The sequence below is a fragment of the Syzygium oleosum genome, unplaced genomic scaffold (genome assembly GCF_021117445.2).
Source record: "Syzygium oleosum isolate NSW1041296 unplaced genomic scaffold, Sole_v2.1 Sole_v2.49, whole genome shotgun sequence".
NCBI lineage: Eukaryota > Viridiplantae > Streptophyta > Magnoliopsida > Myrtales > Myrtaceae > Syzygium > Syzygium oleosum.
In genome coordinates this window covers 1,963,413-1,986,303 of record NW_026607533.1, presented here as the reverse complement: position 1 = coordinate 1,986,303, position 22,891 = coordinate 1,963,413, and the positions used below count along the sequence as shown (strand labels likewise).

General features: G+C 42.3%; 3 protein-coding genes and 1 non-coding gene across 6 annotated transcripts; 1 reads left to right on the top strand and 3 right to left on the bottom strand.

Moving 5' to 3' along the window:
* Positions 1–5,110: 5,110 nt before the first annotated feature.
* Positions 5,111–7,361, bottom strand: LOC130136756 (heavy metal-associated isoprenylated plant protein 9-like). Of its 2 annotated transcripts, none has more exons than XM_056307085.1 (5): positions 7,075–7,361; positions 6,499–6,688; positions 6,186–6,358; positions 5,926–6,016; positions 5,111–5,804 (listed from the first exon to the last, which is right to left on the bottom strand). In XM_056307085.1, the coding sequence occupies exons 1-5, from the start codon at positions 7,093–7,095 to the stop codon at positions 5,332–5,334; spliced, it is 948 nt and encodes a 315-aa protein (XP_056163060.1). In that variant the 5' UTR covers positions 7,096–7,361; the 3' UTR covers positions 5,111–5,331. The 2 variants fall into 2 exon arrangements, with proteins under 2 accessions (XP_056163060.1, XP_056163061.1); XM_056307086.1 differs by having other exon boundaries at positions 6,499–6,685.
* Positions 7,362–9,529: 2,168 nt separating this feature from the next.
* On the bottom strand, positions 9,530–13,241 carry LOC130136754 (IAA-amino acid hydrolase ILR1-like 5). Its single transcript, XM_056307074.1, has 5 exons — positions 12,767–13,241; positions 12,149–12,274; positions 11,011–11,325; positions 10,324–10,452; positions 9,530–10,035 (listed from the first exon to the last, which is right to left on the bottom strand). The coding sequence occupies exons 1-5, from the start codon at positions 13,145–13,147 to the stop codon at positions 9,655–9,657; spliced, it is 1,332 nt and encodes a 443-aa protein (XP_056163049.1). The 5' UTR covers positions 13,148–13,241; the 3' UTR covers positions 9,530–9,654.
* A 72-nt stretch (positions 13,242–13,313) lies between these two features.
* Positions 13,314–13,399, top strand: TRNAM-CAU (transfer RNA methionine (anticodon CAU)). The gene is given in 2 exon segments: positions 13,314–13,351; positions 13,364–13,399. It is a non-coding gene; the product is annotated as a tRNA-Met (tRNA).
* A 1,613-nt stretch (positions 13,400–15,012) lies between these two features.
* LOC130134380 (uncharacterized calcium-binding protein At1g02270-like) lies at positions 15,013–20,305 on the bottom strand. Of its 2 annotated transcripts, none has more exons than XM_056306959.1 (10): positions 19,860–20,305; positions 19,587–19,691; positions 19,339–19,444; positions 18,304–18,524; positions 18,111–18,187; positions 17,905–18,013; positions 17,680–17,805; positions 16,680–16,790; positions 16,465–16,572; positions 15,013–15,923 (listed from the first exon to the last, which is right to left on the bottom strand). In XM_056306959.1, exons 1-10 carry the CDS (start codon positions 20,010–20,012, stop codon positions 15,690–15,692), a joined length of 1,350 nt encoding a protein of 449 aa, XP_056162934.1. In that variant the 5' UTR covers positions 20,013–20,305; the 3' UTR covers positions 15,013–15,689. The 2 variants fall into 2 exon arrangements, with proteins under 2 accessions (XP_056162934.1, XP_056162935.1); XM_056306960.1 differs by having other exon boundaries at positions 18,304–18,531; positions 19,860–20,000.
* Positions 20,306–22,891: the final 2,586 nt, after the last annotated feature.

The window sequence follows — 22,891 nt, the reverse complement described above, 5'->3', positions numbered from 1 at the left end:
TGCTGGGGCCAAATTGATTGAGCAAGCTATAATTGATGTGGGGCATTAAGTACGGTGAGTTATCTAGCCATTTATTGAATCCAGTGCTTATTCTTGTGCTGGAAATCATTGGCATGCAATCGGCTGACTCTTCCACCAAGCATATTGGCCACGATGGTCCCGTACATAAAGTGGGTCAATTTGATTGAAGGCTCGTATCTCTAGAAGGTCAATTTCACTAATTGATCTCTTTTACCACCTCCGTTACTCTATGAAATAACAATTGTCAATTGAATTTATTCTTTCATTTGAATTAGTATATTTGCTTATCTCCATGTCTTGAAACTCAGGGAAGTGCCTCGATCGATTGAACCCTCCTCCGCCCATTCCCCCCCTGACGCGAGTGGAAAAGATTGATACACGGTCCATCCCAATTTATCCATCAACAGCCACCCGGCTGAAAACAGGAGATTTTCGAAAGGAGCCATAAGATGAAAAGTAACTAGGATTACTCAAATGTTCTTGGAAGAGTCATTGCTAGAATCGATACTCAAATCATTTGAGCGATTGAGTCCACGCGATGTACAATTAGGTCACTAGCCGGGACGAGACTCACAAATGCAAGGTGAGTAGCCCAAAAAGCAATTAATCGTGTCCACGCAAGCATTTGAGGAGTGGACGCCTTTGGTTTTTGGATCTTTTGGGGACGGACACGTGACGTCATCGTCGGTCCAAAGCTTTGATAGATTGCGGGCCCAATGAGCCCAAGCAATGAATGATCAAGCCGTGGCCATAGTCGAAGCCGTACAACTGTAGGCCCGGCCCAATATTATGGGCCCAATCACAAGCGCAATGATTTGTATCAGTCTCGGGAGTGTAATTATGACGTCACTCAATAGCAAATGTTTGGGAAACATCATTCGTCGCTCTTGGGCTTATTATTTTCGGATGAAATGTGGGACGTGATTCTCGAAACTAAGGAGCTAATGTGAAAATCCAAAGGCTCCTTAGCTTCCGTTAGCTTCGCGAAAAATTTGGCATTTCTATATAATGTTTTTCAAGAAATCATTTTTCTAAAAAAAAGGCAAAATTTTCCAATGTTTCGCTAAGATTTGAAAATGAACTGATATTCCATTATTTTAAAAAGAAAAGTTGATTTTATTTTTCTAAAGACACGTATACTATTCATGTGATATGAGGATTACCCAGCCGCCAAGATCTCGCCGCAAGACCCGGGGTTTCTTGAGCCTAGCCACTTTGGGAACCTAAGCACGGCCCAAGGACCCGGCTCAGCCTTTAGTGAACTCGGCAAGAGGTTGATGCCTTGGGCATGGGAGTCAAACACTACTGCATGGGGGACCCGGGCACGAAGATCTTGGGCCTAGCCTCGAGAAACCTAGGCCAAGTCTTTGTGGACTCGGGCCTAGTCGCCGAGGAATTGGGCCGGAGAGCTAGTAACCTGGACACGGGAACCGGTGACCTAGGAATGGTCACCATGGACCCTGGCATGGTCGCCGAGGACTTTTGCATGGACACTAGGGTCCCCAGCCCAACCTCTACAGACCTAGCCTTGGGCCTCGGTACAGGAATAGGGTACCCGGGCACAATCGTTGGGGACCTTAGCACGGCATTGAGATTTTGGACCTGACCTTAGTGGACTCGAGACTGAGTGGCGGTGACTTGGACATGAGAGTTGAGTACCCAAGCATATGCCATCCGGGACCCAGGCACGAGCACTAGGGTCTTAAGCCCAGCCTTTGTGGACTTGGGCCCAAGCACTCGACCAAGGTCCTGGTGTCGGGCGGTCGTGACTTGGGTACAAGACCTAGGTATTTAGGCGTGGCAATCAATGACCTTATCACGGGCACTGAGATCTCAGGCCAAGCCTCCATGGACCAAAGCCCAAACATCAGTGACTTGGGCGCGGGAGTCAACCACCAGGGTATGGCCATTAGGACTCAAGCATGGGCATTAGGGTTCCAAGCACGACCTCTATGGACCCAGGCCTGAGCGTAAGAGTAGGGTCCTGAGCCTAAGGCCGGTGATTTGGATGTGAGAGTCGGGTACCAAGGCATAGCCGATGGGGACCTAGTCATGGGTATTGGGGTGACGTGCGCAACCTTCAAGCACCCGGACCATTAAGTCGCGGGACGGGCACCAAAGTCTCGTGCACGGGAACTAGGTTTTTTGGAACTGACCTATGTGGACCCATGTACGGGCGTCAGGTTTCCCTTGCCCAAGTGCTGCAGACTCTATTCCAAGAGCAATTGTGTAGTCCATAATATGGAAAATGATTTATGATTCTTAAAAGAAGAAATCATCCTTCTGAATTTAGGTATGGGTTTTCTATTGACTATTGAAAAATTTTCCATTGATTAATTTTTTTAAGCAATCACATAACGTAAAACGAACATAGCGTTAGGAGGTTCTTGGCATTTGGTTTTGTATGAGATTCCACAAAAGGAGAATCGTTTGAGGATTTTGCCTACGGTATGGAAGGGTTTGCGCTCATTCGTGAAAAGCATAGATAGTGGAGACAAATAATAGGAGGGTGATTCTTCGGCATGGGGGCCGGCAAATTCCGATAAAATCCATGGAATAAATTGCTATCTCTTGTCGGTACTTATATCATATCCTCAACACTAGCTTCAAATCTTAGAAAAGTTACTGCTAGTGAGATGAAGTTCAAGGTTGGTAATGTTGTCACCCGGATTAAGAGCACTAGATGTTTGGAACCATTCCATAGAAAGTTAGATATTAGGGTGAGCGAAATGATTCCATTGTTCTGTACAGGTTCCACTTGAAACCCGAAATCTACCCATGGGAACAGGCTTTCTCATTTTTTGGAACATAGAACCTACTCTATATACATTGGAACTTAGAACCCGTCAGATACTGGCCTTCAAGATCTACCCAAGTTTCACCCGTATTATTAATTGAACAATTGCGGTAAACATCACATTTAATGACCTCCACTTGCTGCTGTTACGATCCACTAACCACAACTTATATTTAGATATACGAAAATATGAAACATTAACAAGTCATAAAATAAAAACTCGGATCAGTAGTTTCAAATTATACACTCATCTTCCGACACCATGGAACACCTGCAGGATCACGCAAAGACATAAATCAAGAAAAAAACACAAAAACTTGTTTAAAGTTTAAAGTTTTAGATTCCGTATTTCGGGTTTCATATTCCACCTACCTAGAACCTAGAGTTTATCCATCCAAAACAAGTTCCTTAATTTTTGAAACCCGAAACCTACCACGCACACCTCTAACCCGAAACTTATAGATTCCCACCTGAGTCTCAGGTTCCGGATTCTACCTCAAATCATACGTACCCTTACTAGATACACATCATTTTGAAAAGCGATTTCAACCCGAATCCGTATTTGCTAGGTGGGCGCAAAAAAAGTTACTAACAAAATGATGGGTATAATTGGACATGTGAAAATCTTCGATTTTGACTCATGGGCCCTTTAGACAGCTGATTTCTCTTTAAAGGGTGGGGTCATTTCAAATTGGCCTGCTAAACCGCTATTTCAGATTCCACGAATGCCAATTCGAGCAGACATCTGTCACCAAAATTCTTCGAATAATTCAAGATTTAATTCCTCGTCTTAATCTTTTGTACTTCCACTCGTCGGGCCCGCACCAAAAGACCCCTTGGGCCCCCTTTACAGGCACGACGGCTTGTTCTTGTTCCCGCTTTCGAGCAAAGAGACAAGTGAAGACAAAATGGGCAGGAGAGGGATCGAGCGGTGGCGTGTCGTGTCCTTTTTTGATAATCCGAAAAACAAAACACGCCCACCGCTTTCCACGTCGTATCTGGGCCCCACCCGGGCTTTCTTACGTGGCGTGACGTGGAATTGTGTCCTTTTTGGGCCCCATCGAGAAACTGGGCACTCGGGACCTGAGAAGGAAAAGAGAGTGGGTGCCCACCACGTGACGTCCACGATTAGGTCCCCGACGATAGAGAAAGTTCGCCTACTAACTGAAAAATTGAAATATTAGATATTATAATTAGATAGGAAAAACCTCAAAAAAAAATTTCAAATTATATCTACTGTGATATTCACGATTAGTCACAAAAAACATCACATAGATACAAATCTATCTTAGGATTTTTGTCTCACAAAAAAAAAGTTTTAGGTAAATATGTCACACCAATACTGAGTTTAGGGTAAATTTGTCACACGGTTTATAAATTTATGATTTTTTTTTGTTGTCACACGGTACGTATCGTTTGGGATTTTTGTAACTTTTACCCTAATTAGATTGCACAAATCACATTAAATCAGAACCTCTGTTAATAATATTCGAGACTATTCGAGACGGAATCAAATGCATGATACGTGATTGGAATGGATATATACTTTTCTTATAAGCATGGGAAGTAAATTTTTCCTTATGACTATAAAGTCTAAAAATAATGTTATCATGAGTTTACATTAATTGAACCTAAAGGAGTAAATTTTGCAAATAAAAAAGTTACTGTAATTTGTTAATTAATTCATCGCATCTGAACATTGAATTTCGTTATTGTTTCGTATTGGCTAATGATAAATCAAAAGGATACCTTATTTTTTTTGTTGAAACTGGCAAGACATAATCATATCTTTGGTATTTATATGATAATTGACTTGTTACATCAATATTTATTTTAAGGATTTCTACAAATTAATGAACTCGAAATCCATGAAATGTCTCATTAACATGATGGATTGAGTACAATGTTACTCGAAATTTTGGATGGACGAGTCAAATATATACCTATACTTATGTATGTATGTATGTACGTACGTACGTACGTACTATTAAGATGTCGCATGTCAATGATTTATTGGCGGTGAAATCTAGCACAAGACCATTCTTTTGTGTCCTTGACATGTGCCATGTACCATTATTTAGCGTACTGCAAATTAAGATGTTTGTCCCGTGTCAATGAGAGGCAATTGTTTGTTAATTTTAGCCCATCTCCATGGGGACGAAGGTGCCTTGTTGATATGTGATTATGGTTTTCTCTTCCTAGGAAATCATGCCTTTGCATTTTTAATTGGACGACCCCCCATGAAACGTAGAAAAATAATAGGAAAATATTGCACAAAATGCTTGGACCATGTTTGAACACCTTTACCCAATAACATCATAATCCACACCTTCTTTGCAACTATCAAGTGCACACAAATACAAAAAGGATTGTGTGCCATGCCTATAATTTGGGACTTGATTATTCCTCTTCCCTACACACCCAACCATAAAGAAAATTAACAATCATATATTTTCAACTCGACCTCGACATATATTACAACTTATTTGTAATAATAATCGTCGTCGTCGTCGTCAAGAGACGCAACATGCATTGGGATTCTCGTCGCTGAAGAGCTGAGGAGCAGGCGGGGGTCTCTCGATGATGTAAAGCGGCTGATAATAATACATCATCCTCCTCATACCATCGTCGTCGTAAAAGGCCACGTTCTCCACTTCCTCTCCTTCCATTTTGGCCTCTTCCGCTTTCTCTTCTGTCCCGTTGTCGGGCTTCTCATTTCCCTCTCCCTCTTTCTTTTCTTCTTGCGGTTTCTCCTCCTCCTTTTTCTCTCCCCCGTTGTTTTCATCCTTCTTCTCCTCCGGCTTCGCCTCTTCCGCCGGTTCACTTCCCTCCTTTTTCTCCTCTTGCTTTTCTGGCTCCGGCTGCGGGATTATTTTGGCTTGCTTTTTGGTTCGTCTATAAACATAGTCGACGAGCTTGTTCGGGTCCATGGTCCCTGTGACCATGACTTTTCCCGAGCTTAACTCTGTCGCCGCCGTTTGAACTCCTGTTGATTAATACAGAGCAAGTGAACACATCAAATAAGAAAAAAAATCTCAATTTATAATAAAGTCTCAATTAATCTGATCATATTGCAATCATATCTATATGAATTTGCTAAATCTTACCTCTCATTTTGAGTATCTTCTTCTTAAGTTGCTCAGCACAGGCTTCACAGTGCATGTTGACATTTAGCTCCACGGTCACGATCCCACTAACCTGGAACAAAAAGGAGAACCAAAAAGCGTTATTTACAAAGAGAAATTACAACCGTTTTTCCCCTTCAGTTTGCATTATCTAATTAGGGTGATTAACCTTATCTTTTCACTGTCGTTATGGATTAATCATGCGGTAATTTTCGGTGATTAACTGTCAAAAACCATGAGACCTGTGAAGTGACGACTTGGGGAAGTGGTTCGCCCTCAGCTGGAGGCAGTGGAGAGATCACTTTGACTCTGCGCTTGGTCTTTCTGGTGATTCTATTGCACACTGCTTCAGGCTCCACCACTCCCTTTATAGTCACCTGGTTTTTGTCCATATCAATTTCAACTCCCTCTACTCCTGAAATTATAAAAGAAAATACGATCAGGAATACAATGAGACTATTGAAAATCTATTAACGATATATTCCGAATAGAATTCAGGAATTTCTAAATTTAGATGACGGAAATAATGATAATTTAATTTCGGGAATTTTTTACCTCGAATTTTCATGATGGACCTTTCGACTTTTTTGGCGCATCCATCACAATGCAAGTCCACGTACAAAATGAGAGGAGAAGGTGGCTTTGGTTCCTCCTCCTTCTTCTCTTCTTGCTTCTCCTCCTTTTTCTCTTCCTTCTTTTCTTCTGCCTTCTCCTCTGGCTTAGCGTCTACCTTAGCTTCTTCCTGCTGAAGCATTTCACCAATAATATAATACATTGCAAAATAGAACATTAAAAACTCGAGACTACTATGTGCAGGAAAAACATAGGCGCAAATAGAACATTAATTAAGCTTCGTAAACAAGTGATGTATCCGGAATTCAACGTACATGAGTTGAAGAGAGATTAAAATAAAATTAAGAATTCATACGCACAACGAACCGAAGCTATATTCATTTCGATGTATACACCGTGATAAATTGAACCCAAACCATTTTGGTTATTTGGATTTGCTGATCAACATAAAGCAATGGTTCTTGAAAAGAATTATATTAGACAAAGAATGACACTATGCTTCATCAAAAGCAAAAGCATGCAAAGAAAATCAAAACCCAAAATCATCATCATCGTTACCTGTTTGGCCTCTTCACCCATGTCTTCTCTCTGAATGATGAACCCCCTCTTGCTTGAAGTAAGTGGTATTAAGTATCTTGAGAGAGTAACCTAGATATAGTTTAGACTTTCGGTTGATACAAGGCAATTTGCTAAAGTCAGGCTTATCTGGATTCCAAAGCACATGCAGTGCCACTAGCAAGAATGTGCAAAAGTATATCAATTCTCCTTAGTTTAACATTTCTTTTGGGATTCTCTTCATCTCCTCAAAGGCTGAAGAAGGTAGAAATGGAGGGAGGAGATAGTGAAGTCAGGGTTTGCATATTTATAGGCAGTGAGTGTGTGTCCGTGTCTGAGAGAGAGAGAGAGAGAGTTCTCAATTAATCTTCACCCGTCGGTAGATCCTTCATGAAAAGGTAATGTAGGGTCACGCACATGTGTGGGGTCATGAATGGACTATACCAAGGAAAGCTAAACCTAATCAATCTTTCCTAGCCAAAAGAATAGATGCATACTCTTAATTCCTAAGCAATACAAGTGGTTTGTCCCTTGGCCAAAAAAGAGCTTATGGTTTGGGTCACGTAAGATGGGAAATGGAAGGTGCGAGAGTCGAATTCATGCTTGGTGGATGGTGCATGATTGCAATTTTCAAGACCACTATATCTCGCAAAATTAAAATTCTAGCTAAATAAAGGAGTTTGGTGATTAGATACAATCCTGTCGTTTCGCAGAAATGTTACTAGATGGGTCATGTCGATTATATGACATAATAAATCATCCTTTTCTTTTCTCTTCTTTTTTTCTTTTCCTATATAGCAAGTATCAACGAAGTGATTAGCCAGCTAATGTTTAGAAACGAATGATTTGATTGCTTTTCAGGCGAATTCAATGTATGGTATGCCGTGGTTTGTCTACAGCCAAAAGACGATGTTGTATGGTTTGTGGATCTGTCTGCCTGTTGATCTATATAACTGGGCCCAAGCTTTGATTAAACGTGGAGTTGAGAAATGAGAAGTTGTGACTTATTGTGCTCTTATTCTGTGGCTCCTAAGATGATAAAAGTATATATCCAAACACGTCATGTAGAAGAGTAAATTATTATTATAACTATCATATTTGCCAACTTAGTCAAAAGAAATTAAAATGTCAGCATCAAATGCGAAAAGCTTTCTCGTTTGGTAACTTGAGTTGGGATTGTTGAAACGTGGAGGTTGGGAAAAGCCAAGAAAGTTTGACGTGCAAATGACTGTGCATTTGAAAGTTGATGCCACATGGTTCCTTAACAAATGAAACTTATGTGAATTAAGTACATTTTTTTAAACCCCTTTTTCCCTTTCCAGTTCTTTCTTCGTCTGCACTTTTAGGTCATCCGAAAGCTGTAGCTTTGTTAAGTCTCTTACCAACTTTGTCCCATCCGAATTGATTTTTCACCACCTTACCCAACTGCATTAACCCACAAAATGGACTGATTTCGATTTGGGCACACATCTCCTTCGATCAAATCAAAGAGTTATTTTATACCTACCGAATTTGGTTCGACAGATTTGACCGATAAGATAACGTGATAAATTCAAACTGGACATGTAATTAAAGTGGACATATTACTTTTCCAGTTTATGGTGTAATCTAATCTTTGTTACCTCTAAAATTCATCCTCCTTCCAAATTCTCTCCTTTCTTTCTTCACTTTCCCACATGAAGAGGAGGAAAAAAGAAAACTTGCAAGAACAGAAGAAATGGACATGTAAGAGCAATACAGGAAAGAGAAGGCCGGCTTACAAAAGTCAGACAAAAACACGTGTAAATGACTCAGCATGGGACGCCAATCAAAGACTCCAACTTAGGCTGCTCACTCGTCAGATCTTTAATGACTGCAAATTTTTGGCCCGCCAAGAGATCTTCCAGCTGATCCGATGCGAAAGTCTCCAAAGAACAGCCACAGAAAAAGGATGACCCTCCAATGATGAATCCTCACTTTTTCCTGATTATATCTTTACCAACCGCTCTTTTTTCTTAATTAAATCAACAGATTCTAATTAAGGGGGGTGCATATGCACCTCTTTGGTTTGGCATGGGCGGCTTGGGGAATCTAGACGGTTGCTTAGCCACGTAAGGCATTAAGCCACATATTTTCTTCCGAAAGTGAAAGCAGGAGGCTGGTAGGTGTGGTTAGTTCGTATGAGGATCGGTTTGCTAAAATTAAGGTTACAAAAATAGGGAATCCCTCTAAAAAGAGAACACACGTTCAGGTGCCAAATGCAGGACCAAGCAAATTCAGGAGATCAACCTAATCCATGGGGAATGAGGATTTCCTGCGTTAAATGTATTTTCCCAAATTATATTCTGCAGCAGGACTAACTGCTCAATCGTGGGGAAGGCATCTTACGAGAGGATTGACGGTGTATCAATCCTTTCTTTGAATGCAGGCAATACGATAGAAAGACGACATCAATGGCAAGTTTCCAAATTAATGACAGAACAAAAATTACCCCATGATATTCTGTTTGAGACATTATTTTTTAGTACATTACAGGATTAGGGGTAACAAGTACAGTTAAGGGAAACTCCATCTTTGCCTACTCACGTCGTTCACTAAATTTCTTTACTGTACAGATGAATGCTGGTGCTCTGACAAATATACTTCTGCCAAAGCGGCATGTACTGCTGCTCCTATTGGGAGCACGTCTTCATCGAGGAAAAAATAAGGGGAATGCGGGGAATGAACTGACCCCACGTCCTTGTTTCCGATGCCAATGCCGAGCATGAAGCCAGGAATCTGTTCTTGGTAGAAGGCGAAATCTTCGCCGGCCATGACCTTCTTGCCTACAATGACATTTTCGGTACCCAACAGAAGCCTCCCGACCCTCTCGACATGCAGTGTTAGAGCTTCGTCATTCACAACAGCCGGATATGTTGGATGTTCATCCTCTTTCATGTCGATATAGGCTTTACATCTGTGTACAGCCGCCTGACCTTCAATGACCTGCAAAAATTCTTTTTTAATGGAGGGACTGCCTAATAATGTCAACATGAATCAGCTAGCTTTGTGCAATTATTTACATAGCATTGCTATTCTTGGAGTTGGAGGCTTTGTTGTGGGGTTATGTATTCACCATAAGCACTTAAAAAAGAATGAAAGAGATGAGAAATTGAGAGGTTTCTGATTGCATCTACTGAGCGATGCAATTTGGATAGAGAGTGTCCAAACAAAGAACTGCCCTTGCTTCTAGATATAATGAAAGTGAAATGGGTACATATTTATGATGAATACCTCAATCAATCTCCTCTGGAGTTGTTGCAGGCCTTCAGTTGTTAGACTCCTGAGCGAGCCACCAAATTTGACGATTGGAGGAATTATATTCAATCCACTCCCACCTCTAACATAGGTAACAGAGACCACCTTCAAACAAAAGAAAATGATTGCATTAAGTCACCTGAAACATACTTTGACCAAGAATGGCATACCGAGCCACAGAAATAGTAGCTCGATGGCTGCCTCAGATAAAATGCCATCTGTCCATGAACCCAAAGCTACGGGACGGGTGACTATGTAAAATAAAGTTGGCGACTAAAAGGTACTCCATGAATGAAGTTAATGCATAAGCTATAACTTAGTAACTCCCAATAGCAGAGTGGTTTAACAGACAAAAATGCATTGAAAATGTAGCTAGTACACAAAGTCCATGTCTGTAAAGCTTCCTGAGGGGCCAAATTGATGTGGAATGATAAGAGGATAAGAAAAGGATGTATTTGAGATACGGTTCATTAACAGTGTATAAGAAAACTTGTAAAGAACCCAGCTTCAAGCACTGTTATGGCACCGTTTTGGAGAGGGTGTAAAACCCAGCGGATGAGGCTCTGCGCAATTTCATTTAGCTAGTCAACTACCGAGTATCACAATGCAGTGTGCAATGGAGTAAGCCAAAATCTTATGTAACAGAGTCTCAAAGATACGTACTTCACTGAGGAGCGGATCAGCTTCTCTTGAGACAAGCTGTTGAAGTGCCAAGATGGCGAATGAAGCAGCGAGTACCGGATCCACGCTATTATGAGGTGCTGCCGCATGCCCGCCTTTTCCTTCTATTTTAGCTTCAAAGATGCAAACAGCAGCTAAGTTCGGGCCAGCGAGTGAAGTTATGATTCCTGTGGGCGTTGTATAATCATTATGCATTGCAAATATTGCTTCAGCATCACCCAGCGCGCCTTCTTTGATCATGTGGGTAGCACCAGCTCCTCCCTCTTCAGCAGGCTGGAAAATAAGTCTTACGGTCCCCTGACCAAGGTAAACAATTCAAATTTCTAAGTCCTCTGCATCATCAACAATATGAGAGTAAATGTAATGCAATCGCCGTCCATAGTAAAATCTGGCTGCTGGAAACAGCCTTATAGTTATAGATCACGTAATTGTGATGAAAAATTTGCGGAATTAAGAATGTTACTTCCTGGTTTATCAGATTTCCTGATTAGTCCATAAGCCTAAACCCACCAAGACAGAAGATGGAGATGAGCTGAATCTGAAAAAAAGGAGTCCTAGCTAGCCTCCTTGTTCGAGCATAAGGCAATTGGTGTCACCAGATCTAATCCAGTGCTACACCAGCTCTAAGCCTAACACTTGTAACTCGTGAGAGTCTCATAGGTCAAATCGACATTTTCAATATTTTCAACTGCATGACAGTAATTGAAGGATGGCAATCTCAAGATGGTCCCCTGGCCTTTAAGTAGAGCAGTCTAAAGTTGTCGATTTAAAGAAGTCTACTGCACTGAGCAAATAGCCAAGTACCCCGTTGCTTGCTCGCCACACAGAAATCTTACCCAATGCAGAGGCATGAACTCGATATTTAGGCCTCAAGTTCTAAAATCAAGGTTTGGTTACACAGTGAAAGGGACACTTACAAAGTAATAGAGGCTCCAAACACTAGAGAAGCAAACAAGTTCTTGCACTTCTATAATCTAAAAGGCAAAGTAGGAAAAATGACTACAAGTAACGCCATTATATGCCACATACTTCAGTAGCACACAGCGGTCACAGACTCTCTCCAACTCTACTGAGGCGAAGTAAAGAACTGTCATTTGATTGACTGCAAGTAAACACTGACCTTAAGTTTATCTTTCCGTTCATTCAGTAATTTCGCAGCACCAAGAAGCATGGCCGTATGGGCGTCGTGCCCGCAAGCGTGCATTTTGCCATCAATTCTGCTCTTGTGCTCCCACTCGACAAGTTCCTACACTCCGGCAATTGACCAAACCTTTTTAAGCAAATCCATAGATACACAAAAACAGAACAACAAAAATGTAAAACATTGAAAAGAACCAACAAAAAACAAAATCTCAGGAACTCGTCAAACACTCGCCTATAGTCAATGTGTGGGCACCCATATAATTCATACCTTACACATTACTTGACATACTTTCAAATGTATAAGATTCACATGAAGCCCAGAACATAGACAAAGGTATCTCAAACAGACAACCAAAGCATGGGACCACAACAAGAACAAGAATAAGGGACAGAACACAAACCAAAGTTATCCACATTTTAGCTTTTAGGCATTCACCAGAGCTCTGTTACCATATTTAAAAGGAAAGTGTATATCAAGCACATTTCTTGACGGGCAAAAGAACCGAGTACAGCCCTACCACCTATTCAATTTTCGAAAGCCACGATCGATGGATCGATCCTGTCGGGTCACCAGCGGGGCTTGCTTTTGTTTTACCTGCAAAGGCAAGGCGTCCATGTCGGCCCGGAGGGCGACGACGGGCCATGACCCGGACCCGACGACGGCGACGACGCCGGTGCCGGCGAGGGGGTAAGAGTAGGGGATGCCGAGCCGGTCGAGCTCGGCCCGGACGAGGGAGCTGGTGTTGTGCTCCTCGAACCGGAGTTCCGGGTACTCATGGATCCGCCGCCGGACGGACGTGAGCCACGGCTGGTCCCGCTTCGCCGAGCCCAGGAGCTCGTCGGCGTAGGCCCGGTCGTAGTGGTGGTGGCTGCTGCTGCGGCCGGCGGCGGCGGTGGCGGCGCAGCGGACGGCGTGGAGGGAAGCGGCGAGGAAGACGAGGGCGAGGAGAGAGCCGTTCCTCAGTTGGCGAGCCATCTCCCGAATTTGATGAGGGGAAAACGAGGGAACAGATCGGAGCAAGCTCGATGCTTCGACGTCGGACAGTAGTTAGTCAAAGAGGGGAGAGACGATGGGGAGAGAGTTGGAAGACGAGATTTTTTAATGATTAAGTGAAGCCGAGGAGGATGAAAGTACAGCAAAAGGGGTGGTGGCGCAGTTGGCTAGCGCGTAGGTCTCATAGCTTTAAGAGTTATCCTGAGGTCGAGAGTTCGAGCCTCTCTCACCCCATTCCCTTCTCCTGTTTTGTTTTTCCTTTGCTTTTTTCTTCATCGGTTAAAAAAAAACAAACATAATTATGTTTCTGTTTTGCTCACGTTAATTGGCGACGTTTTTCAGGCGATCCTCTCCCGCTCACCAACATCTGATCTGAGGTTTTTTTCACCTCAACTTGGATGCATAACTCCGAAGATGCAATTTTCGAAATAAATATGGGAAGCGTTCGTTGGAAGTCTTAAAACTTATCATGAATTGTCATAAAAATGAAATTAAGTTCTTAAACTTACAAAAAGTGCAACGAAGTTCTATAAAACTTGTCAAATTGGTTTAATCGAGTCATAAAGTTAACACCGTCTGAATTACTAACGGAAAATTATTGGCACACGCTGATGTGGCTTATTTCAATATTCTCTCTCCCACACGACGATGACATGGCTAAATTATGAAACATAAGACTTAAACAACATTGTTTTTGCCCAAATTAAGTTTTAATATTAATTTTATTTAAATAAAATTTAAAAATAAGCTAAATGATTTTGTTATTTTTTTTAAGAGGAGAAGTCAGGGGAGGGCTGCAAGCCGGCAAGCCCTTGTCGCCGCCGCCGCCCCACCATCACCAGGAGGGGCCGGCAAGGGTGGGGGATGGCCGGTGGTGGTCGCCGAGCCCCGACCAATGGCTTGTAGGCCCTCGCCTTGCCGATGGCAAGCGAGGGCCTACAGGCCTTCCCCTAGACTAGGTGAGGGTCATCGGCTCTCGCCCAGACCTGTCCGAGGGCACCACTAGCGGCCGACCTCCGCTAATGGCGGCCCTTGAACAGGTTTGGGAGAGGGCCGAGGACCCTCGCCCGATCTGGGGAAGGGTCGCGAGCCCTCACCTGCCGTAGGCGAGGGTTGCCGGCCCCTGGCCGAAGACTAGCGGCAAGGGCTTGTAGCCCTCCCCGACTGCTTTCTCCTCCTCCTTCTTTTTTTTATTTAAATATTTAGCTTATTTTCAAATTTTAATTTACATAAAATGTGTAAAAAGTAATTTAAAAAAAGAGCCACATCATCACCGCGGAAAATAGAAAAAATAATACCAAAAAAGTCACGTCAGCATTTTTTTATTAGCCAAATTAAATGGAGTTAACGAAAGCGACTCAATTGAATTAATTTGATAAGTTTTAAAACTTTCAATATCCCAATAAATAATTTGGCCAAAGTGAGACAAGGCTTCTGGAACGTAAAAGAGTCAAATGGAGCTTACGCAGCAAATTCAAAAAGAGTGCTCGACGCACACACTCTGACTAAGCCGATGCCCACTTCTCGTCATCTTGGTCTTCGGGGGCTCGGAAGCTTTGTCAAACCATCCTTATCCTAATAATCATCCGTTAGAAAAAGATGACGTCGCTTGTGGGGCGTTTTACACTTCGTCGAGCCTCGCAACTGTAGTGGCGCGTAGAAGTCACAAATGCATGGTGATCGAAATAGGAATGAGGAATTACAAGCTCTCGTGAATACTTGTATCTGTCAATGAGGACATTACTTTGCCCGAAAACGATTGAACTTGCTGTGATCTACACACGCATATCTCAGAAAACGATTGAATTTGCTGTGAAAACACATGTAGCTCCACTGATCCGAATCCATGTATTGAATGATCCCTCGGCCGCCCTCTGTATATTCACTTATTCAGCATTATCACGACAATGTTTCTGTACAATTACAATCTGCTGTAGTCAGCCAGAGCAAAACTCTCTCGCGACATAGAACAAAAAGAAGAAAACAAAAATTCCCTAAATCTCTCGTGTACAGACTGCGTATCATCTGTGGAATGTACATCTATCTACTTCTCTGAATTTTTCATGTCTCTCTCCTTCCTTCTTTCGCCGCTTCTATTAGCTTCCCCAAAATTGCATCGACACCCGAGGGAGCAAAACCCCAAAGGCTTAAGATGCAAGTATAGCTACTCTCGAAAAATAAGTGGGTATAGGAAGTCATGGAGTAAAAATGTGCCTAAACACTAGGACCGATAAAGATGGTGAAAATAATCTGAAATATGGGTGAGGGAAATGACAAAACTGAAATGAGCTTCTCACGGTATCCCTTAGTCCACTCATGGCATGGGTCTGATGAGATGCTTATGGATGGCAAAGAATACCGTGATCGTGTCATAATTATACCTCAGCATCGGGAGAATGTAACAATACGCCAACTCAAGTTGTGAGCTAGACCAAGATCTTTCCGCTCTTACTGGAGCTCGAGACCATATCTTCTTCTTTGCTTTGGACTCTAGATCCAAGGAGCCAGATGCACCAGATAAGTGTCAGGGTATTAACTGTGAGCACGGCATTTTTATAGGTGACAACACCACAGTAAGTCGAGCATGATCGGAGAGAGAATAGTCTTCAGGCCACCTTCCTTTCTCCACTTCAGGCGGGAACAGAACTGCATTTTTCACACTGAAACCGATTGTTTGCTCCTGACGACCTTTTCCATCTTCAAACTCGCTTCTCTCTTCCGTCTTTTGCTCTGACCAAGAGGGGTTCCAGATTCGTTGCTGCATCACCACGTTTATCATAAATAATGCATTTGAAAACAAGGCAGTAAGACATTCATTTTGATAGGACATAGTTTTAGACACATTAAATTCACTGAGCATAGTCATTAATAGACCTGCTCATTTGGGTGGGCTTATGCCCAAACCTCCTCAGCTCCTGCCCAGGCCGCCCCCAAGGGAAAAACATGGGCAGGCCAGGTCTGTACAATATTAGTGTTTACAAAGTAAAGTTATTAGTAACACACAAATCTCTTTTAACCAACATATATGAGGGGGGGGGCCTGTTGATCAGGTCTCGTCATCGAGCAAACACCGTCGCAAGCAAAAGGTCTTTCAATTATCAATTATTCTCACAAGCGGGCAACAATTGTTAAAATAGTGGGCTAAAAGCAAATAAAACAGTGGCTCCTGCTAACACCAAATTGAAGAAAGCAAGGAATATGTGGATTCTAAAGATGAGAACAAATCCAGAGGCTTGTTTCTCCAAGAAAGAACACATGGATGTTGCTAATTCCATTAAGTTGATAAGAATCTGATTTACCTGAAACTCTTCAAAAGTGACAAAACCTTTGCCATCGATATCTGCTTGGACCCATAAGTCCTTTGTCTCTTCAGCACTAAGCCCATGGCTGGGGTCAGTCAATTTGAGCTACCAAAAAGTAGACAACTATTAGACTACTATAGGTCTCATTGACATGCCTGTGAAACAGTCTAAAAGTACTAAACACCAGTTCTATTAGAAATAACATTCCCTACCTGTCTAAGTGCTTCACAGAAACCCAAGTAGTTGATATAATCACCAGGATTATCAGCCTTGAGAAACGCAAAAGCCCCTTTTTCTGTTGGCGAAGCTCTCCTCAGTAAATACTGAGACAAAAGAAAGCTCGTGGTCAGTAACACAAAAGTAAAGCGATTAGATTTAATGCACGATGATTGAGATCTGAAAAGGAAGATCAATCTACATTAACAAGCAATAGCTACTGTGATAGTGAAGATTCTAATCCTGAGAAAACTTACTTTTACTTGATCAGTTGATATATCAGAGTTGTTGAATATAAATGGATGGTGTTCAGTTAGCTAAGAACTGTATACATTACAAGGCCCAACATGAAATAGTATTGAATATAAAAAAATGCTTCAACCTCAAAAATGAAATCCCTCTACAATCACAAGGCACTGTTTTAGCTATAGACCAATCATAGGTGCACTAAGTTAACAAAAGAATATTCACGATAGCTATGTGATTTAATACTTCTGTCATACTTTCAAAAAAGCATCTGCATGACCACAATTGGAAAAAAAAAAACAAAAAAAAATAGTTAGGTCAGTCAACAAAACACAAAATCAAAGTCATAAACCATTCTAAGATTGGAATCAGACGAGGATATGTGCAGCATTAGTAAAAAAGAAAGATGCACAGATCCTCGATATAACATAAATCTCCATGTGTGTATTTTTAGGATCCTGTCTCTTATGATGGAAATGATATCAAAATATAATCGTCAGTGCCAAACAATGAATCCTAGCATGTTGAGGAAAGAGCAGAAGCTTAAACGTAAATTAATGGACAAGACATCTTCGACATGCATCGAATGGCTGTAAGGATAGTGGCAGTTCAGTTCAGTAGGAGAATCCACAGGATATAAGATAAAATCAAACATCTTAAACTATTTATGACAACGTACGACAGCATCATATATATGCAAGTAATTGTGAGTGATTCATAGGAGTCCATAGGTTAAACTGGAAAACTTACCTTGAACATGCCAAACACAGTCTCAATCCAACTTGTCTTTAGTAATTTTCTATAGCTGTTAGGATTGAGGAGCCATATAAAATCTACACCACAGATATTTCCTCGATGATTCCTGTGGCTAACCCACTGAACAACAAAAAGGAAAACAGGAATCAATAAGCAGAGAGAATGCGGTAAAATAAGTAAATAAACAAAAGTTAAGAGCTAAATTTTGGTCTAAAGAACCTTGTGCGCATCTGCATCGGTGTACTGGTGAGCAGTATCATAGGAGGAAACAAACCCCTGAGACCTAAGGAACTTATAAACATGGCCGCGTTTACTTCCATTCCAGTCGCTGTGAAAAGTGGGCACAAGATAAAGGATACAAAGATCAACACAATTTCTAAGAAAGATGTTTAACTCTCCGGAAGTGAAACCATGAACTAATTTACCCGCAGAGTATTATCGGCAAGGAATTCAGGTTGTTTTCTTTCTGATATGATTCCACAGATTGCAAGATATTGTACACCTGTTACCCAAGATAGTAAAGGAATCTTGAGCTGAGACATGACTGCTAATGGGACCGGTAGAAAACCGATAAAATTATAGCAGGTGACTAGATTAGCAGAAGAGGAAAATATTTACCTGATGAAGTCGTACTATACAGAGACTAGAGTCATGAGGAAATAATAAGTGGGTGTTGACAATGAGCATTTCTTGCCGAACATCATTGCTTCGGCACTCTGGGAAGGGCGCAACTAGTTCAACGTGTAATAACTGAGCAACCCGATCTCCGCAATCATAGAAAAGGAGCTCCCTATATTTTATAACTCTAAAATAGTCTCTGCGAACAGCAATCAGCAATCCTGCAGACTCCAGTAATTGTATCACAAGTCAAAAGCAAATAACAAAATGTCAGATGAATGAATAGCCCTGACTATATTCCCCAGCATTGCACCAAAATTTAACTGCAGCAGAGCCGCCACTTTGCAAACTTTAATCATCCCATCATCCTTATCGCGATTAATAATCATTGAAATTTTTGGCCACTTTCGATCCGAGATTGAATGATTCAACCATAGAAATATTACTCAGGGAACAGATGAGAGTTGGTAGGGCCAACCACCAAACCACCCAAACATATGAAAATCTCCCAATCACTGTGCATGCCTTATGCATAGTTAGCCACTACCAAGACTCCAAATCACATCCAAATCCCTTTTTTCCAACGATAAACTTAAGAAACACATCTGATTATGTGTATGAAGCTAGTGATTCCTTAACAAAATCCTAATCTGTCCCTTCCTGCATATTCCACAACAACCAGATCAGACTCACCTTTTGCTTTCCTGGATCTTTAAGATCACATCAATTTTCCGGTTGATATAAGCTCATCAAAAGTTACTTTTCCAGCAACGAAGAATCTCAAGCTCGTTACCAAACAACAGTAAAAGCAGGAAAGCAGTAATTTTCTCTATACGCTATCTAGAAATTCAAGTCCCCTTTACGAAACAACACAGTCAATACGGACCCTTAAGTACTTCGAACCAAATGTTCGATCAACACATTGTGGTGCTACCTCGAAAAAGTGCTTAAAGTTCAAGAACCGAACAAGAGTCCGATTAGAACTCGCGCAGAAAGTAATAGAAAAACCTTCAACTTGTAAATTAGGCAACCTACCATCTCCGCGGTTGTTGGTCCGCGCAAGCTTGAAACTGATGTAACCAGCATCCCCCAGCCTCTTCTCGTACATGTTGACGAGCTCTTCATTGCCGACCCAGAACTCCTGCAGACATTTCCAAATGAAGAACCCAAAAATAATAAAAAAGCCATTTTTAACCCATCGATGCCCGCATAAAAATCTCCACGACCTCCCAATACGGATTCACTCCAATCAAAACGGCGGTCGAATGGACGAGAAACACGACCTGAAGGCAAATGATGGACGACCTCTCATCCAACAACCAATCCAATATCCGATGATTCCTGCCGAGCCAATACGCTCTGCAATCACTTTCGCGACAGCTCGGATCCTGCGTCCACCGCGGCATCGGAAAAGAGCACGGAAAAAACCAAGCGTCACTCCAAAAACTCAGCCAAAAACAAGGCAACCAAAAAGCTCGGATCCCCAGCACATAAAACTTAAAACCGAATTGAACAGAGAGAGAACGAACAAATTTGCGGACGACAAGGAGACGGACCTTGAGGTTCAAGCGCTTGTAGATAGGGGCGAGGATGTTGAAGGTGGTGCAGGTAATGCACGGGTGCTGGCGATCGCCGACCGACGACGCGATCGCGTAGCTCCCGATCCGGGACACCCTCCCCTTCATCTTGCTCCTCCGCTCCTTCCTCATCGCTCCCCTCCGATTCCAGGGACCGCGCGCAACGAAAATCCTCCCGAAAAAACTCACACACCGCGACGAAACGACGGAGAAACGACGGGGGGCAATGCGATTTCGACGACGAGCGCGAGGGGGTCCGTCCGCTTCGAAGACGCCAAGGAGAGAGCGCGCTCCCTTGCTCCCCCGCGGTTGGTGGCTGGTGACGGAGGGAGCAGAAGGTTCGATTTTCGTTCCCCCCCTTCCTTTCCTTTTTATAGAGACGGGGGGCGGTGGTGGCGGTGGTGGTGGCAGGCGACGGGTAACGGGCGTGGCCGGTGAACGGGGGAATGGCGGGTTCGATTTTGAAGGCGATGGTGGGTGGTGGTGGTGGGGGGAAAGGGAAATAAGAAAAACGGAATTTTAACCGGTACCGGCGGTCTCTCTCGCCTCTTCCTCTAACACCTGCTGGCGATCCGCGAAACGGCCAACTTTTCTTTTTGTGCGGTTGTCGTTGCGCTCTTTTTCCTCTGCTTTTTTTTTTCTTTCTTTTTCTTCCTCTGTTTTTTTTTTTCGCGCGTGGCCTTTCCAATTTATAAGCTGCGGGGAGAGAGAGCGGGAGAGAGAGTAGGCCGCGTGCTGCGCGGCGACGTCGTTCTTGGATTCCGCGGTGGATGTTTTCTGGCGTCGGATGGGCGCGGGGTGCCGTGTGGATGGCGAAGTAGAGGCGAAACCAGAAATGTTTGGATTTTGCTTTTCGGGAAACAAAAATAAATTGGACATATTCGATTTAGAGATGGAATAACTTTTGGCCCTATACACAACTTGGTCCCTCGATTTTCGATTTGTTGGTTGTGGACCTTGAACCTTAGCCTAATGTCCAATATTGTCCTTCATGAACTTTTGGTACATGTTCAAACTAGTTCTTAAATTATGTGAAAATGGTCGATGTTGTCCTTAAACTTAAATTGATGGAATGACGACATTAAACATTTTTATACAGTCCATGGACTAGTTTGAACTTGTACCAAAAGTTCAGGAATGATAATATTGAATATTTTCATAGAGTTTAAGGACTGGTCTTTTTTCTTTTTTTGATCGAACGAGGGACTAGTCTGAACATATATAAAAAGTTCATGAAGGGCGACATTGAACATTTTCATATAGTCTAGGGATTAGTCGAACATGTATCAAAAGTTCAGGAATAACAATATTGAATATTTTCATATAGTCCAAGGACTAGTTTGAACACGTACCAAAATTTAAGAATCAAATTGAATAAATTGAAATTTCAGGGACCATATTGCACATTGGGCCAGAGTTCATAGATCATTCGTGTCATTTTTCTTTGATAGATTTATCTTTATTTTGGCTATCTTCAGTTGGATAGGCTGCCTTCATTAAGCGTTTTTTTTAATACTGGGGGTATTCAATTTTAGAAAATGATACGAGACGTTCGATTTGCCATATTAAGTGGTTTATTTTTTCCCATAAGTGGCCATCCCATCATTTTATGCATTATTTGTTAAATGATATTTTTATAGCAAGGAGGCGCACGAGTGGATTGATATCGGCCCAATACATCGCTTGTGATTTATCACATCCGTCGACCTATATTTTTATATTCAATTTATCATCATCATCGATTAGTAATCCCATCGCAATCACGCGTGCCAATTTTAAGAACATAAAAGTTCCGAATCATTCTAGTTATTACATTAAATGAACTGATGAGATATTCGATGAATTTATCACATAAGAAGCAAAGATACTTGAATAGAAACATTGTAATTCATACAAGCAAAGTTGATATGGGATCAATTCATGACGACCAACGACACATAAGACCGCATTCATGTCTCGAAGAATCAAATTTCACATTGTCCTTAATGAGAACACGTCTAAGCAATTACCCTCGATACTTCGGGGGCCTATCTTGGATCCTTAATAGTGGTTATTGAATGTACCTCACCAAAGCAGGAGAAGCTTACGCTTCCGACTGGGATCGCCCCGCCTATCTAGATATATACATTTGGCGAACTGACAAGACTGCGTTCCTTATTTTAACGTGTCAATGCCCGCACACTCTATTCTCTCTCTCTCGGGAATATCCCGAGTTTAATTTCCCAAAATTCGGACAAAGTAACTTAAGGACATGGTCAGGTCAAGTCGGAGCGATATCTTTCAAAATGGAAAATGAATTATAGCAAAATAACACCAGCGATTGCTTTGGCTCTATTATCAAAGGGGGGAAAAGAAGAAAAGGGGGGGAGGGGGTTGGAAAAAGCACATCGGACGGTCGGATGGCGTGCAAAGAACGCACGGTCCAGGCTCGCCTGTTCCCCGCGGTGACGTGACGCGCTCGATCTCACGGCCACACACACGCATCTTCGAGGGTAGGCAAGTGGCTGGAGAAATTACCGCGGTGGAAAAATACTATAATCGGGAGGAAAACGAGACACGATGGGGACAGAGCCATGGCCGTGTCGAGTAAAATAATGCGCGCAGAGAAAAAAGACAATGCCCCAAAAGCTCCTTCGAAAGTGGCAAAATCATTGCGAAAGAGCGCATCCCACTCCGGGGAAAAAGATTGCTGTCCCTGTCGACCCGGATGGGTTCCTGATTTTAACGGGCCGCGAAAATGCAGAGCTTAATTCATGTCGCGACGCTGGCTCGATGGGGGTAAAAGATATCATGCGTTGTGGTAGTTTGTAAGGGTGAGCATAGTTCTAAGGTAGAACTTGATGGAAATGTGTCAAGTTCCAAGTAGTTCCAAAGTATACATGATAGATTTCAAGTTTTCAAGTAGGTGGAACCTGGAACCTATAATAGGTTTTTTTTTTTTTGGTATATGCGGTATTCCATGACGTTCGGTGATGAGTATATAATTTGAAACCATTAGTCTGAGACTTTTA